General features: G+C 38.3%; 1 protein-coding gene across 1 annotated transcript in view; it reads left to right on the top strand.

Moving 5' to 3' along the window:
* ADAMTS19 (ADAM metallopeptidase with thrombospondin type 1 motif 19) overlaps positions 1-17880 on the top strand; it is a gene marked incomplete at its 5' end in the record, with an annotated part of 115100 nt that overhangs the window by 59770 nt on the left and 37450 nt on the right. The window contains 3 exons of the mRNA XM_083352160.1: positions 4590-4730; positions 5623-5773; positions 6905-7006. Of these exons, the coding sequence (XP_083208286.1) occupies positions 4590-4730; positions 5623-5773; positions 6905-7006 (394 nt within the window). The remainder of the gene's footprint in view (positions 1-4589; positions 4731-5622; positions 5774-6904; positions 7007-17880) is intronic.

The raw sequence follows: 17880 nt of genomic DNA, 5'->3' as shown, positions 1-17880 counted from the left end.
ATTTCCCATGTTTGAAAGTATTTTGAATCTTGCTTCTCCTTCATTTTCAATGTGAGCCTATCCATTTCTGCACAGTCCAAAATTTTCTTAATGATGTCTTCTTCAGATGGTATTTCTTCATTTTTCCAGTATTGAACAAATGTAATTCTTGCTGCTGTTAATGTATGTAATATTAAGTGTACACATTTCTTATTATAATTTTCTGAAATTATGCCTAAAAGAAATAATTCTGGTTTATCGTCTACATGTGCTCCTATCATCGTTTCTAGTCACCTATGTATTTTTGACCAATAGTTCTTTGCTTTAGGGCATGTCCATCAAAGATGATAATATGTGCCTGGATTTTCTCTGCATTTCCAACAATTGCTAGACATATTTTTAAACAGTCTTGCAGGTGGTAAATTCCATCTATAGAACATTTTATATAAATTTTCTTTATAAGTAGCTGTCCTTGTTATTTTGAAGCTTCTTTCCCATACGTTTGCCATTTTTCTAACTCTACATTGTGCCCAAAGGTTTTTGCCCAAGTTATCATTGTTTCTTTAAGTTGTTCATCTTCCGTCTTTAAATTTAACAGAAACTTGTACAGTTTCTTAATCAATTTGTCATCTGATGACAATAGCATCTGATCTAATGTTATGTGATCTTTGTAAAAACCATATATTTTTGCATCTTCCTCATATCTCATTTGAATTTGCAGATGTGGCACCATGATAGCTCAATGCCCTGTTCTTCCAATTCTTGTTTAGTTTGTAGTTTCCCATCAGTATTCAAAATATCTTCATAAGTCACAAGTTTCTCATAATTAATTAAGTTTGGGTGTACGAACGCCTCCATTGTTGAAATCCATCTAATATTTTCATATAAGTTCTTGATTTTACCTTTTCCCATGTCAAAAGCAGAGCATTTCTTACATAGTGGTTTTGAAAGCATTTGTGAATTTTGCATGCCATCCAAGATGTAGGTCATGCCCTTCTAGGCATAATAATCTTTTTTTCCTAAGAGTTATCCATTCTTTTAACCGTGTTAGTGGGGTTGCTTGATAGTACAAGACCCAGTCTGGTAGCTCAAAGTCTCCATTTTCTTTTGCTTCTTGTAACATTTTCAGTTTGATTCTAGAGTAAAAAAATAAATGCATATCAGATATACTAGCTGGTTTAGAGGGGATGAATTGGCCTGATAAACCTAAGAAGAAGGCACTGGACCTTTTTATCAGTAGGTACCAAGCCTAAGAGGAAGGTATTATCAGTGGTAATATAAAATTCCAAGTGGGCCTAATAAGACTGATGAGTCATCCTCTAAGGTCAAGGTAAAAGACAATATACCTAGGAATTCTTGGCCATTTAAGAGTGAAGCAAACAGAACTAACGCCCTGGAAAAGCTATTTATTTTACTTATTTGTTAAATTGATAATCTGCCCATTTCACTACTGTTACAGCTCTGGGCTGCAAGGTATAAACATTTCATTGAAAGTTACTCAAAAGCTTTAGAGACCATATACCAAGAAGCTGCTGAATTTGGTTTCCATTCCTCTCATTGCCTTTTCTCCTTCTGTGACCTTCAGGCTTCTGATTAAAGCCTGCAACAAATTGGTCCAATGTTTTTGTATTTACAAATACAAGAATAATTCCTGTGCAAAAGAATTTCTTAAGGATTTGCGCCTGGCTTCCTGTACACTTGGTTGCTTGTTGATTAATGAATAAAGCATTGGAGTCCATTTTGGATTTTTGTGGTTTTTCCCCTGCAGATCTCCAAAAGCCAGAGAAAAAGAATGTGCTGTAATGGGAGTATCTCTGAAACAAGCAGCTGCTAATTAAGGAAGTAAGTGAGAGTGTTTCTCAAAGATAGGAGAGTCATTAGTCTAGTCTACTCTACATATTAGTAAGAAGGGAGAGAGGAATGAGAATCCCAGCTCTGTCCTCCTCCTATTCTGTGAATGTTCGCAGGTTAAATACGGATCTCCTTTGCTTCTAGGGAAAGATGTAATTTTCCAACTCTCTCCCAGGACTTTGAATATAATTTATTTCTGGCCATTAGTTGTCATGGCTTGTTTTGTCTTGGCAGACTGAAAGGTGGTCCGATGATCTCTTTTCAATCCAAAATTTGTATTGGAAAGGAGTCGACATACGCAAACTGTTTTCAGTGTGTTAGCCCTCCCCTCAATACAACTGAAGAGAGCTTTCCTGCAGTGCACAACAAGGCATTCCCAGTAATGTACAGCTTCTTCATCCCTGTTTTGAAAGTGCAATAGGGAAAAAAACTAGAAGCTTCTTTGAAGATTCACAATTAAAAGCAATTTGTAGTAATTTTTTTTTTTACTGTCAACTTTTTTTCCTAATAAATCTCACTAATCAAATTGAGTTGTTTCTTGGTTTTCATTTCAGTCCTAATTGTTGCTGAAAGTTATGGACTGAAGTGTAGTATCTTCCTGGACTGATGAATTGGTTATTAATTATATTTTAATTTAGAAGAAGGATCTTGTGATTATGAGTCACATTCAGCAACAGGTCTTGGTGTACTATAAATAGCGTAACATCTTTTTTCAAAATAAATATAGGGTTGGCAAGGTACTTCAGGTGGCTGTAGAACTGCTTCAAATATGTCAATAGTTGAAGCCTAAATTTGGGTTATGTTAATATTAATTGACTGACCTTGGACTCAAATTGAAATCATTCTGTTATTTTTGTGGTTGCATCTTCGTTAATGGCTGCTCCATTTCTCTGGTGATTTTTTTTTTCCTAGTCTCCAGTAGAAGTTCTGATTCTTCTCTGATGTGAAGTGAATCATTTCAGTTCATGTCAATGTTCTGATTTCCAGAATATCAATGTTTAGCCTTGACTCTTCTGCTTGTCTTGGTTCTTCCTTATGGTCACACCGGTGCTATAATATCATTTCAACATTGAATTTTCTTTTTACCTCTTGACACACTGACAGGTAGACATCCTCTGAACATTAATACAGCTACTTCATAAGCTTCAGTGCTGTGATATTTTCCTCTGCTCTTTTTACCTTCCAATATTCAGGACTTGACTTCCACTCTTGTGAATATCCTGCTAGTGAATGTCTGATTGGTTTGCTTGGTAGAATATTTGAATTGCTGCCATATCCTTTCAGTGGAGCTTATTTAGTCTAATCCTTCATCTATGAGTTGCCCATACCTTCTAAAAATATACATTGTCTGCTGTATGATATCATAACTTAAATGCACAAATTCCTTCACCACAAGACAGCCTACATCTTCACTATAAGATAATGATCCAGGACTGGAGACAGGAAAATAAGCTTCTTATAACATTTATTTTCCAGACTGGGCAGCTAAAAATATTTTATTATTAATTTGTTATTTATTGTGGTTATTTATTTGTTAATATTATTTCGGAGGTTATTTATTTTGCTTGTTTTAAATTTGTTTGGGATAGTTAACTACTAGTTAACTACTCATAGTTGGCCAACAATCAGAGTAGCATATAAAACAAATAAATTTACATATACCATAATTTTAATGATATATGACAGCCCTTAAAATATGTTGGACGTATAATTAGCTGAAAATCACCTACTGAATTTCATGACTAAATGGAGATTTGAATCTGCATCTATTCCTACTTTTTAACCACTATACTGAGGGCCACATTTCTGTACCAAATGGATGATGGAAGTCTTTTATCTCTCTGTTTTGTTTTGTTGTGTTATAGTTATTTTCTTCTTCTTGCAAAGGAAATGGCAATACAGTACAGGGTAGTTCTCGACTTATAATAGTTTGTTTAGTGACCATTCAAAGTTACAACGGCACTGAAAAAGTGACTTATGACTATTTTCCACACTTACGACTGTTGCAGCATCCCCGTGGTCTCATGATCAGATGGTTGGCCACTGAGTCATATTTATGACAGTTGCAGTATCTCGGGGTCATTGGCCTTCTGACAAGCAAAATCAATGGGGAAACCAGATTCACTGTTAAGCGTATTACCAACTTAACAACTGCAGTGATTCACTTAACAACTGTGGCAAGAAAGGTTGTAAAATGGGACAAAGCTCACTTAACTGTCTCATTTAGCAACAGAAATTTTGGGCTTAATTGTGGTCATAAGTTGAGGACTACCTGTAACCCAGGTTTTTTTTTCTGGTGGAAGCAAAACTTGTTGTAATGACAAACAACAATTATTAAGTACAAACCTAAGGCTGGTTATTTGAGTTATGATATACCTCAGATACTTTTCTGAAATAAGTCAGACCGCAACCAATAATGTATCATATTGCTTAGCAAAATGTAAACATATCTTTCTAGTTAAACATGAATCTGAACCAAATGAATACATTCAAGTAATCATAGTCCTGTTTATCATGATTTGTTGAATAAGCCAATTTGGCTGGATTCATTGAATACACTAAGCCACAAATTAAGGATTATAAATACTGTAAGAATGGCTAAGAATATTGCAAGCATGTTAAGGTTCTGCTTTATATTGGAAATTTACATTCTTAATTCTATGTTGGAAATGTGAGTACAAACTTTTGGTTGAATATTTAAGATGCTGCTTTTATAGTGTTCTTCTCTTAAATTATACTGTTTTACAAACTTGTTTCAGCATGGGAATAAATCATGACAATGACCACCCATCTTGTGCAGATGGTCTTCACATCATGTCTGGAGAATGGATCAAAGGGCAAAACCTTGGGGATGTTTCATGGTCCCGCTGTAGCAGAGACGATCTAGAAAGATTTCTCAGGTAATTCATTCAAGAAGTGATGTAGTTACAATAACGCTTTTATTTTGTTCAGTTATTTTTTTCTGGTGATTATAAATTTCAGGTATGTCAAGCTTTCAGTACCTTATAACAGTTTCTATATCTGATTGAAAAGAACCATTTCTGAAAATTGCTTGCTATTCTTCAGAAATATTATTAGCCAGTGCTTACCCGTGGGAAAAGCCATTTTTACTAATGTATTTCTTTAGATTTCAGCATTGTTGGAGTACTCAATAAACATTAGTATTGACTTAAAAATTAAAACCCCATATCATGTACATAGTGGCAGTTGTAATATATATATATATATCTGACTTTCAACAAAACAGAATTGTTTTTAGTTAGATGGACACTGAGTTTAATTATTTAATAACATTCAATGTTACGAAGTAAGATGAATGTCCCAGATTGTGATAGAACTCTAGTCACTAATTTGCTTCCAGTCAATAATCTTTTGAATTTCTCATACTTTTGATATATACTTTTGGAGACAAAAAAGATGTTAGAATTCCTTAGCAAGGTGATAAAAGAGAGGAGAAGAGAAGCTATGAAATGCCATGATTGGAAGGACTATGCAGTGATTCCATCTGTATACCTACTTGTAAAAATGAGCACTTTAGTTCTTTCTTCTTTCCTTCCTTCTAGAGAGGCATATACTGTATCAGGAGAAAAGCAGATTACGAAGGAACTTGCCTTCCCAACTCCTTATCTATATACAACAGACCGAATCGAGGTTACAGCACTGGGTGTTTTCTTGTAATTAGAAAATCAAAATGGAAATCATTCTCAGTAGTTAGAAAGTTAGTATGTTTGAACTAAATATTAGTACAAAGTAGTCTCTGTTATTATTCACCAATCTCTTATGCATTGCCAGGTCGAAGGCCAGTAACTGCTTGCTGCATACAAATCCCCAGAGCCTCAATTTTGTGATTATTCCTTCAAAGCTCCCTGGGATAAAATACACTGCAGATGAACAATGTCAGATTCTTTTTGGACCATCTGCCTCTTTCTGCCAAGAAATGCAGGTATTTGGACAAGATGATCTCCAAGGTCCTTCCAACTGATTATTATTATTATTTTTATTATTATTATTATTATTATTATTATTATTATTATTATTATTATTATTATTTATTATTATTATTTATTATTATTATTATTATTATTATTATTATTATTATTATTATTATTATTATCATCATCATCATCATCATCATCATCATCATCATCATCACTGGAAGTTTTTAAGAAGAGACTGGACAGCCATTTGTCTGAAATGGTATACGGTTTCCTGCCTGAACAGGGGGTTGGACTAGATGACCAAATGAATTAGTCATCAAACAACAATTGTTGTTGTTGTTGTTAATTCATTTTGTGTATTTTAGCAAACCAGTTTGGCCTAGTGGTTAAGGTGCTGGATTAGGAATTGGGAAAGCAGAGTTTCTAATTCTGCCTTAAGCTTGAAAGAGAACTGGGTGACTTTTGGGCCAGTTATTCTTTCTCAATCCTGAGATGAAGGCAGTGAGCAGTCACTTCCAAAACTGTTGCCTGAATAATTGCCTGGACTTGTCTATGTAGTTGCCAGGAATCACGTTAGACATGAAAGGGTGGAAAAGGCAGTTTTACTTATAAACTATGTGAAGAATAAAATGGGATCACTGTCATTCTAGCCTTTTATTATTCTTTAAATTTAGTGTTTCTGTAATGTAGTGATTTTGAAGTTATGTATTAAAAATATCCCAGTCAGATTCTTTTCCAGGGAATGTACAGAAAGAAATTGTTTTCAGGAGACTCATTACAGTCCATTAAACTACATAAAGCTAAAACTTTACATTGGTTAAATAATTGCCTTTACAAAGTAAATTGAAGATGGAAGGAAAAATAGTACCAGAAAAGACAATCCCAATTTTGTATTTATGTAATAAATATATTTATGTAATCCCAATTTTATATTTATGTAATAAATTTATTTATTTATATTTATATTTTTTATTTTGCAATCAGATTTGCAGTATTTCTGTTTTGAGTTCATGAAATGAGAAGATATTCTATAGCAAAAGTAGAATTCATTTGCAGCTTCTTAAAATATATTTCTTGTGAAAGTTTTATAAACAACATTTATGTACTCTACTTTTCTATTGTTTATTTCTTTCCAGCATGTTATTTGCGCTGGGTTATGGTGTAAAGTTGAAGGTGAGAAAGAATGTAAAACTAAGTTGGATCCACCGATGGATGGAACAGATTGCGACATTGGAAAGGTGCATTATAACACCATTAATTTTTAATGTGAATTTGTTTACATGTGATCTTAAATCTATATTTCATTGAACCACTTTTATTTAAAAAGTGATTATTCTAAAGTGCCAACTAATTGATTTAAATATTATACCTCCATTAATATACAGAGGATATTTCCTCAGCAGTTGCTATTGTTTAATTGAAGGCACTTAGACTTTGTAGAAAATGCATACTACTCTTGTAATTGTAACTACAAGAAATGAATTATACTATTTCTAGTGTTTTTTTAAATCTATGATTAGTTTCAAGTATTATTGCTAATTTATTATCCAGGACAATTTAAAATAATTTAGAATAATAATATCATACTAATTTAAAATCAAACTGGCACTTCATTTTCAATCCCAATAAAACTTGTGGATCTATCAGTAATAAGAGTTGAGACCCTTATTTTCAGAAGGGAAATATAGCTGAGTAAAATAAATAAGTCATTTAATTAAGTGAAATCCATAAATATTTAAATCAACAGAAGTCTCATACAATCAACCAACAACAGGAAAATCCTTATCCTACATTATTGTAACTAATTCATAGCATTCTAGGCCCAAACCTCACCCAGACTATTAGGTTTCTGTCTAATGGATTTTGGACTTGTATGGATTTAATATAAAGATTGTAAAAATTTACAATAGTTAGTGAGTCTCAAGTGCATGTATCAAAACAACAGCTTATCCCAGGGAAATTAGTGACCTGGCTTATTTAAGGAAGCAAAATAACATTAAAAATAAATCTTTTAACAACAACAACAAAATCCTTTTGAGGGACCTAGTAATGCTTTTGGATCATGTGCAGTCATAAAATAATGGGGATGAAGATATAGGATGGGAAAACTAGAAACAGTTTCACTGAAAATAAAAGGGTTGGCAGGAAGCCATTTAACTCAAATTTGAAATAAACTTTTATTTTATCTGAATGCTTTTCTTTGCTAGAATAGATGCAATTGTTAAACCTCCATAAAAGGGAGACTAAGAGAATTCGGTAATTGAGATGGCTAAAAGTAACCATATAGTCAATGTAATTCTATTTCATTAGTTCCATGGATAATATGGTTGCTGCCAAAATTCTCAATTTTATAGCAGAAGCTTCAAATGATTATCATAAGATATCAGAGCAGGCAGAAAGCTTTTAGGATTTTTCTCTTCATAAGCCAAAATAAATTGGCCTTTCTTTTGTGTGGACATCAGTTGTTATTTGAGACATTATGCAAAGCTGAACCAGCTTTATTTGTGTGTGATAAGAGTTGATTCATGATGCACTGTGGTCTTTGTATGTCTCCCACAAATACTTTTGATTGCAGCTATATTGTCCTATACAGTACAATGTATTATGTGGATTGCAAATTCAAATTTTTATAGGCAGGCTAGATTATATGAAAATAATGTAATGAATATTGTCTCCTGTATGTAACTCCTTCCAAAATATTCTAGTTTTAAACAAAGACATGATTTGGAAGTTTCATTTCCAAAATCTAACTGTACAATTTCAGGCATTTTGTGCCCTATCATTGATACAACAGGTAAAAAGACAAAATGTGCACTAGCGTAGACTACATAATTATTTAGCAATAACTGTGCTTTAAGAACTAAGTAGTAACCATGTCTCTTTCATTCTAATTTTTCCCCTAAGTAGAGAAGTTATAATGTAAAAACTAACATTTCTCTGTTATGTACATATTGAATTTAATTAGAAATAGTTATACCTTTCAAGAAAATTTGTTTGAATAGCTAAAGCAATAGTGAATTTATCTGAAGGGAAGACTTATTTTTCCCTCCAGCAAATAATCTCGCTTTTAAAAAAATGAGTTCTCCTGTATTTACCAAGAATGCATTAACTGAGGCAAAATTATACTTTTATTCAGTTGTTGTTCGAGATCCAGCTGGTCTGAGTCTGACCGATTGCGGTTAAGAACCTTTACGAGGTCTTATCTCACAGCGATGAGGACAGCGAAGTCTAATTACTTCGCTGCCCTCATCGCGTCCGCAGATAATCACCCGGCCGCCCTGTTTAGGGTGACTCGCTCCCTCCTTAATCAGGAGGTGAGGGAGGAGCCCTTGCAGGGGCAGGCCGACGAGTTTAGCTATCATCTGACGGACAAAATCGCTCAGATTCGAGCCGGTTTGGATTCTGACTGGGCAGAGACTGACGGGGAGGAATCGAGTGGTCTAGAGAATGTTACCTGGAGTGAATTCGATCCTGTGACCCCAGATGAGGTGGACAGAATCATGAGGAGACTGAGTTCCGCCACGTGTTTATTGGAACTGTGCCCCTCCTGGCTGGTATATGCAGCCCAGGAGGAGACATGAGGCTGGTTCCAGGCAGTAATAACTGCTTCTTTGAGGGAGGGTACCTTCCCTGCCGCCTTGAAGGAGGTGGTGGTGAGGCCCCTCCTCAAGAAGCCTGCCCTGGACCCGGCTATTTTGAACAACTAACATCCCGACTCCAGCCTTCGCTTTCTTGCGAAGGTGGTTGAGAGCGTGGTGGCACTTCAGCTCCCTCTGTTCCTGGAGGAAACTGATTATCTGGACCCGTACCAATCAGGTTTCAGGCCCGGATACAGCACGGAGACGGCATTGGTTGCGCTGGTGAATGATCTCTGCCGGGCTCGGGACAGGGGTTGTTCCTCTGTCCTAGTCCTATTAGACCTCTCAGCGGCTTTTGATACCATCGACCATGGTATCCTACTGCGGCGTCTCAGAGGGTTGGGAGTGGGGGGCACTGTTTTACAGTGGTTCTCCTCCTACCTCCTGGGCCGCTCGCAGTCGGTGTTGATGGGAGAGCAGAGGTCCGCCCCGAGGCCTCTCGTTTGTGGAGTTCCTCAGGGGTTGGTCCTCTCTCCCCTCTTGTTCAACATCTATATGAAGCCGCTGGGTGAGCTCATTCATGGTTTCGGGGTGGGGTATCATCAGTATGCTGATGATACCCAGCTTTTTCTTTCCACCCCGAACCAACCCAGTGATGCCCTTGACATGATGTCCCGTTGCCTGGAGGCGGTCCAAGTTTGGATGGGGAGAAACAGGCTTCGTCTCAATCCTGCCAAAACTGAGTGGCTGTGCATACCGGCATCTCAGACTAACCAATCTTTTCCATCGTTAACTATGGGAGGGTGAGGTGTTACCCCCCATTGATAGGGCCCGGAACTTGGGCTTCCTCCTGGATTCACGGCTCAGTTTGGAAGATCATATAGGAGCCGTGGCCAGGGGGGCTTTTGTCCAGGTTCGCCTGGTGCACCAGTTGCGACCCTATCTGGACCGAGATGCCCTATGCACAGTCACTCATGCGCTCATGACCTCCCGGCTAGACTACTGCAATGCTCTCTACATCGGGCTGCCCCTGAGGACCACTCGGAGGCTTCAGCTGGTGCAGAATGCAGCCACGTGAGTTGTGATGGGAGTCTCCCGATATTCCCATATAGCACCTCTTCTCCGCGAGCTGCATTGGCTTCCAGTTGCCCTCTGGGTGAGATTCAAGGTGCTGGTGATGACCTATAAAACGCTAAATGGCATGGGCCTGGATTATCTGAGGGAGCACCTGCTGCCAGCGTCAATTTCCCATCGTCCCTTGCACTCCCCAGGGGGAGGGCGTTCTCTGTGGGCGCGCCTGCCCTATGGAATCAATTGCCAACGGAACTCCGGACTGCCCCCGACCTTCGTTCATTTCGCCAGGACCTAAAAACCTGGCTCTTTGAGCTATCTGGTCTGGACTGAGGGGTTTAATGTTTTTTTTTCTTTTTTTTTGTTGTTTTTTTATTTATTTTATTTATTTATTTTTATTGAAAAGTTTTACAATACAGTTTTCCTTTAAAGAACCCCCCCTTCCCCCACCCTCCTCCCCCCCTACCTCCCCCCTACCTCCCCCCCTCCCCCCCTCCCTCCTCACCCCCCTACCTCCCCCCCTCCCCCCCTCCCCCCCGACTTCCCAGAGCTAAATACAAGGTATATATATATAAAAAAAGCAATCATAAGCAACCATATACTAGCAATTACAAGTTCTAAAATCCATTACTCTCTAGCTTGTATAGGATAAAACAAGCCTTAGCAATATTAAATATATATAAGAAACTAAAATAGAAAAAAGAAAAAACAAAGCGAAGGAAGACTTATTCGAATGCTACGTAAAACTTCTTAACCCTATACTTGTTCTGGATAAACTCAATCCATTTTCTCCATTCCATAATATAATGTTCTTGCGAATGATCTTTCAAATAGGCCGAAATCTTCGCCATCTCTGCCAGGTCGGAAACCTTTAAAATCCACTCTTGTATAGTCGGCAGTTCCTCTTTCTTCCAATATTGACCTATCAAAAGTCTTGCTGCCGTAACTAAGTTCAACATCAACTTGGAGTCCACAACTGTAGCGTCGACAATTATTCCCAACAAAAAAAAATGTGGGCAAAACTTTATCCTCCGTTTAAAAACCTTCTGCATATTCCACCAGACTTTTATCCAAAAAGCCTTAACCTTTTTACAAGTCCACCATATGTGAAAATATGTTGCATCTTCATCACCGCACCTCCAACATTTAGGCTGATAATTCGGATACATACTTGCAAGCTTTTTAGGATCTAAATGCCATCTATAAAACATTTTGTAAAAATTCTCTCTTAAATTTTGAGCTTGTGTAAATTTTACATTCCTCACCCAAATCTTTTCCCAGGTGTCCATTGTAATAACTTCCTGAATATTTTGGGCCCATTTTATCATGCAATCCTTAACCAGCTCTGTATCTGAATCGATCTCTATCAATGCAAGATATATCCGTTTAATATGTGCTGGTCCCTGATTTCTAACTTGCTTTATCAAATTTTCATCAGTCATTACAAATCCATTTTTCTGGTCTTCTTTCCACCTGGCCCGTAACTGAATATATTGAAACCAAGTTTGAACAACCTTCTCTTCTCGCAAGAAATTATATGATTTCAGGCACCAAACATTCCTTTCCAAACTTAAAATTTCCTTGTAAGTAGTCTCATCGTGTTTGAAACCAGCATGTATATTTTCTATTGCGTGTTTTGGAATTGCCCACAATGGTATCTTGCTGCTTAACTTGTATCTGTACTTCTTCCAAACTCTCAGCAGTGCCTGTCTTAAAATATGCATCCTAAACACAGAATCTACCTTCTTATCATACAACAAATATGCATGCCAGCCAAACAACAAATCATGGCCCTCAAGATTTAATAACCTCGGTTGCGTCAAATTAATCCAATCGCTTATTCCTACTAATGCAGCAGCTTCATAATATAATTTAAGATTAGGCAATTTAAGGCCACCTCTCTCACGAGTATCCTGCATAATCTTAAGTTTAACTCGTGGCTTTTTCCCTGCCCACACAAATTTATTGATACCACGCTGCCATTCCTCCAAATTAGAATCTTTCTTAAGAATCGGTATCATTTGAAATAAGAATAAAAATTTGGGCAGGACATTCATTTTCACTGCTGCAATCCGTCCCAACAAAGACAATTTCAATTTTTCCCAACTCTCCAATTCTTTTTGAATTTTCCCCCATAGTTTTTCATAATTATTTTTATATAGCTTTGTATTAGAGGGCGACAAGGTCACCCCCAAATATTTAACCCTTTTAACAATCTCAAATCCAGTTAATCCTTCTAAGACAGGGGTGTCAAACTCAATTTCATTGAGGGCCGCATCAGCATTGCGGTTGCTCTCAGGGGGCCGGGTGGGTATGGCCTGGGTGGGCGTGGCCTACTGGGTGGGCGTGGCTAGAGTGCGTATGGCCTACTGGGTGGGCATGGCCAGCTCTACATCGTTCGCATCAAGGGTGCCTATGGGGGCCTGGGCAGGAGTGGGACAGATCTGAGGGTCTCTGGCAGAAGGAGGGTCTCTGGGCCAGGGCCAAGGCAGTGGGGGCCGTTCCCTCACTGTTTCCAGGATGGCTTTGCGGGCCACATAAAACCACTTTGTGGGCCGGATCCGGCCCCCGGGCCTTGTGTTTGACATGTCTGTTCTAAGAGATCCTTCTGTAAAACTGTCATATTTCTAGCCAAAATTTTAGTTTTCTGTATGTTTACTTTAAATCCAGAAACCTTCCCATATTGTGTTATTATCTCCATCAGGTCCACAACAGAGTTCTCTGGCTGGGTCACTGTAACAACCAGATCATCTGCAAATGCTCTCAATCTATAGTCCTGATCTCCGACTTGTATCCCCTTAATTTTATCCGAATTCCGAATCTTAACCAATAATATCTCTAATGTTAACACAAATAACAAGGGCGATAGCGGACACCCTTGCCTTGTGCCCTTCTCAATATTACATGCTGTTGTCAGACTATTGTTAACTATAATTCGGGCAGTTTGTTTTTGATATAATGCCCTAATCGGTTGTAGAAATTTTCCCCCAAAATCCATTTTGTCTAAAACTTTCAACAAAAATTGCCAATTCAATTGGTCAAAAGCCTTTTCAGCATCTAAAAAGATTAGCGCTGCAGAGATCTGGTTGTGCCTTTCCAAAAACTCTAACACATCAACTATATGTCTCACGTTATTTTTCATTTGTCTACCACTAATAAACCCCGTTTGATCCCCATGAACCACCTGTTGTAGAACCCTCATCAGTCTATTAGCCAAAACCTTAGCAAATATCTTATAATCTGTATTTAAAAGCGATATCGGTCTATAATTTTTAACTAAAGTAGCATCCTGGTCTTCCTTCGCAATCAAAGATATAAAAGCTGTTCTCCAAGACGGTGGCACCTCTCCCCCCTTCTGGATTGTCTGGAACAGATCCTTTAACGGTTTTATCATCTCTAATTGTAAGTTTTTATAATAGGCCGCAGTCAAGCCATCCGTGCCTGGTGCTTTATCCACCTTCAGTTCCTTAATAGCTGTAAAAATTTCTTCTTCTGTAATCAGCTGATTAATCCCCTCTTTTTGTACTTGCGTAAGAACCGGGATGCTAGCATTCTCCAAGTACATATCAATATCTTTTGCATTAATGTCCTCTTTAGTATATAATTTCGAATAAAAATCCAGAAAAGCATCCTTAATAAGATTCTGTTGAAACACGACCCTTCCTTTATACTCAATCTTATCTATATTAGATGCCCTTTGTTTTTTCCTCAGTCTATAAGCTAACCATCTGCCTGGTTTATTGGCATTGCAAAAAGTATTATGCCTAGCAAACCGCAGATTGGTCGCCACTTGATCAGCCATTAATTTATCAAATTGTCCTCTTAACAATCTAATAGCCTCCTTGATCTTCACATCCTCTGGGTTCAAAATCAAAGCCTTTTCTTTTTCCTTTATTTCATTCTCCAGTTCTTTCCTTCTATTCTCCACTACACGTCTATGTCTGTTATTCATATGTATCAACACCCCTCTCATATAGGCCTTGCTAGCATCCCAAACCATATCCATAGAGGTACCCTTGTTCATATTAATCTCAAAAAAATCCTTCATCCGCTGTTTGCATTCTTCCACATTTCTCTGGCTTCTAAACAAATTCTCATTCACACGCCATGAGCGCCTATCTCTTTTTTCCTTATCAATCTCCAACCAAACTGGACTGTGGTCAGAGATAGTTCTTGCACAAATCTTCACCTTTTTAGTTCTCAAAAAAAATCATTGGTCGACAAAATAAAATCAATCCTCGAAAAAGATTGGTGTCTATCAGAGTAAAAAGTATAATCCTTCTCCTGCAAGTGTCTCTCACGCCAGATATCTCGCAATTCCAGGTCATCCTTCATTTCAAAAAAAGATTTAGGCAGTCTAGCATGACTTGGAATGCGCTTAAAAGCTCCAGCCTTATCCAACTGTACATCCATAACTCCATTCCAGTCCCCCATAAAAATAAAAGATTTATAATCCAACTGGGTAAGCTTTGTGTGAAGTAAGCTAAAAAAGTCAGCTTGTTGTTGATTTGGTGCATATAGTCCAACTAAAAGCGTCTTTTTACCTTCTAACAACAGCTCAATCATAACATATCTTCCATGCTTATCTGCTTCAATTAAATCCGCTGTTAAGGCACTTTTAACATAAACCACCACTCCATTTTTCTTATTCTCTGCAGAAGCAACAAATTGCGCACCCAGTCTCGAGTTCATTAAATACTTTTGATCCAAAACTCTAATATGCGTTTCTTGCAAACATATAACATCTATCTTAAATTGTTTTAAATATTGAAAAACTTTCTTCCTCTTCTGCGGTGAATTTAGTCCATTAACATTCCAAGTTAAAAATTTAGTTGCCATGTATATCCTCAAAAAGCTCTTGGACCACAGCTTTGATAGGACTAATTTCTTTAGGCCGTGCTCCTCCCACAGCTTGGCTATGAATGCGTTGTGAAGAATCTGAAGACTTTTGCTGATCTTGTTCTTTTATTTTCTTTGCTCGTCTTAAAGCAGCACGTGTCACTCTTTGCTCTCTAGGATCATCCAAAGAAGTTGTAGCTTGATCTCCTCCAGCTCCATTTTCCTCTGTTTCCTCCTGTTGTTGTTCTTCTTCTCCAGATCCCTTTCCAGCTTCCAGAAGCGTTAATGGGGTTGCTTTTAAGACATTATTGTAGAAATCACGCGCTTGTTTCACAGTGATCAGCCTGTACCTTTTACCTTCATGCATCACCATCAGCCCTTCTGGAATCTCCCATCTGAATCTTATATCTCTTTGTTTAAGCTCATGCACAAGAAATGTATAGTCCTTCCTTCCCCTTAAAATCCTTGGAGGAATTTCTTTTAAAACCAAGACTTCTTGTTCAGCAATCACGACTTTAGCATCGTAGGCAGCTTGTATCACCTGATCTCTAATTTCTCTTTTTGCAAAGTAAACCACCACATCTCTAGGCAACTTTCTCTGTCTAGCAATCCATGAATTCACCCGAAACACTTTATCCATAGCTGCTCTTATTTCAGATGCTGGCTGGTTCAATACCCCTTCGAGAGCCTCAGAGATCAGCTGCTTTAAATCTTCTTTAATATTCTCTTTTAAACCTCTGATTCTGACAGCAAACTGCATCTGGTAAAATTGGGCAAGGCTTAACTCCCTATCCATTTTGTCTCTTGCATTTTCATTCTCCCGTGCTTTTACTTCTAATATAGCATTCCTTTGAACCAAATCATCCATTTTTTCATCTAAATCTTCCACACATTCCGCCACTTTATGCACTGAAGACAAAATGTCTACCTTCATCACGCTGAACTTCTGTTCCATCCTTTCTTCCATTCTTTCCTCCAGTTTCTCCAATTTCTCCTCCATCTGTGCAAATTTATCAGCAATTGATTGATTAATTGATTCCAAAAGTACCTGGGCATGTTTATCCAGAGCATCTCGCAAATCCTTCGATGTCAGCACTTCAGGAGTGTGCAACGCCTGTAGTGATGATTGTTGCACCGGCGAGGATCCACCACTCCGAAGAGTTTTAGGGGGAGGTTTAGCCGCCATCTTTTAGTCCTCAATTATGACGCACTTTCATTTAAAGTTTAGAAAGTCCAACAAACTCGAGAGTATAGTAAAATAATCCTCTTCACCTTTCCCTCTTGTACCGCTCTGCCTGCTCCTTTAAATCATAGTCCTTTCTTCAGGCAGGGATGGTTCGCAGACGCCTGGCTCCGCTCCAAGAAGTTCGGAGCAGAGACTTCCGGTGGCTCCGCGGCGCCGGAGACAGCCTTCCCGGGCTGCCCGCGGCTCAGCTGTGTGATTTTTCGCCCGAAACAGCGCCGATCAGCTGTTCGGGCGAATTTGAAGCCCCCTCCTCGGGAGAAGAGGAGGGGGTGAGCCCCCAGGTAGGGGTCGAGTTCTCCGGGGCCGCCTGAGCTTGGAGCTTGGGCGGCTGAAGGATTGAACTCCCCCGTAGCCTGGGCTGCTCCCAGCTGGCTAGCGTCTCTGCTCCGGACTTTATGGAGCAGAGCCAGGCATCTGCGACCATCCCTGCTTGAAGGAGAGACTATGAAAGGAAAAGAGCAGGCAGAGCAGTACAAGAGGGAAAGATGAAGAGATGAAGAGGATTATTTTATTTTACTCTCAAGCTTGATGGACTTTGCTTAAAACTTAAAGTGAAAGTGCGTCACAATTGTAAGTAAAAGATGGCGGCTAAACCTCCCCCTAGAACTTTTCGGAGTGCTGGAAATTCTCCGGTGCAACAACAATCATTACTGCAGGCGTTGCATTCTCCTGATGTATTGACATCGAAGGATCTTGAAAAACATACCCAGTTAATTTTGGAGTCAATGGGTGTTAAATTTGCACAGATGGAGGAGAAATTGGAGAAATTGGAGCAGAGAATGGAAGAAAGGATGGAGCAGAAACTTAGAGAGATGAAGGTAGACATTTTGTCCTCAGTGCATAAAGTAGCTAAATGTGTGGAGGTGCTGGATGATCAAGTGGAAGACTTGACTCAAAAGAATGCTATATTAGAAGCAAAAGTATTGGAAATTGAAGATTTAAAAGACAAAATGGATAGCGAACAGAGTTTGGCTCAATTTTACCAGATGCAGTTTGCTGTTAGAATTAGAGGCCTAAAAGAGAATATTAAGGAAGATTTAAAGCAGCTGGTTTCTGAGGCTTTTGAGGGGGTATTGAACCATCCAGCATCTGAAATAAAACAAGGCATGGACAAAGTGTTTCGTGTGAATTTGTGGATTGCTAAGCAGAGAAAGTTGCCTAGAGATGTGGTGGTTTATTTTGTAAAAAGGGAAATTAGAGATGAAGTTATACAAGCTGCCTATGATACTAAAGTTGTGATTGCTGGTCAAGAAGTTTTGGTTCTAAAAGAAATTCCTCCAAAGATTTTAAAGAGAAGGAAGGACTTTATATTTCTTGTGCAAGAGCTCAAGCAAAGAGATATAAGGTTCAGATGGGAGATCCCAGCTGGGTTGAGCTT

This window comes from Vipera ursinii, assembly GCF_947247035.1.
Source record: "Vipera ursinii genome assembly, chromosome: 2".
Taxonomy (NCBI): Eukaryota; Metazoa; Chordata; class Lepidosauria; order Squamata; family Viperidae; genus Vipera; species Vipera ursinii.
Note: the sequence above shows the minus strand (reverse complement) of the source record. Positions and strands in the feature narration are given on the sequence as shown.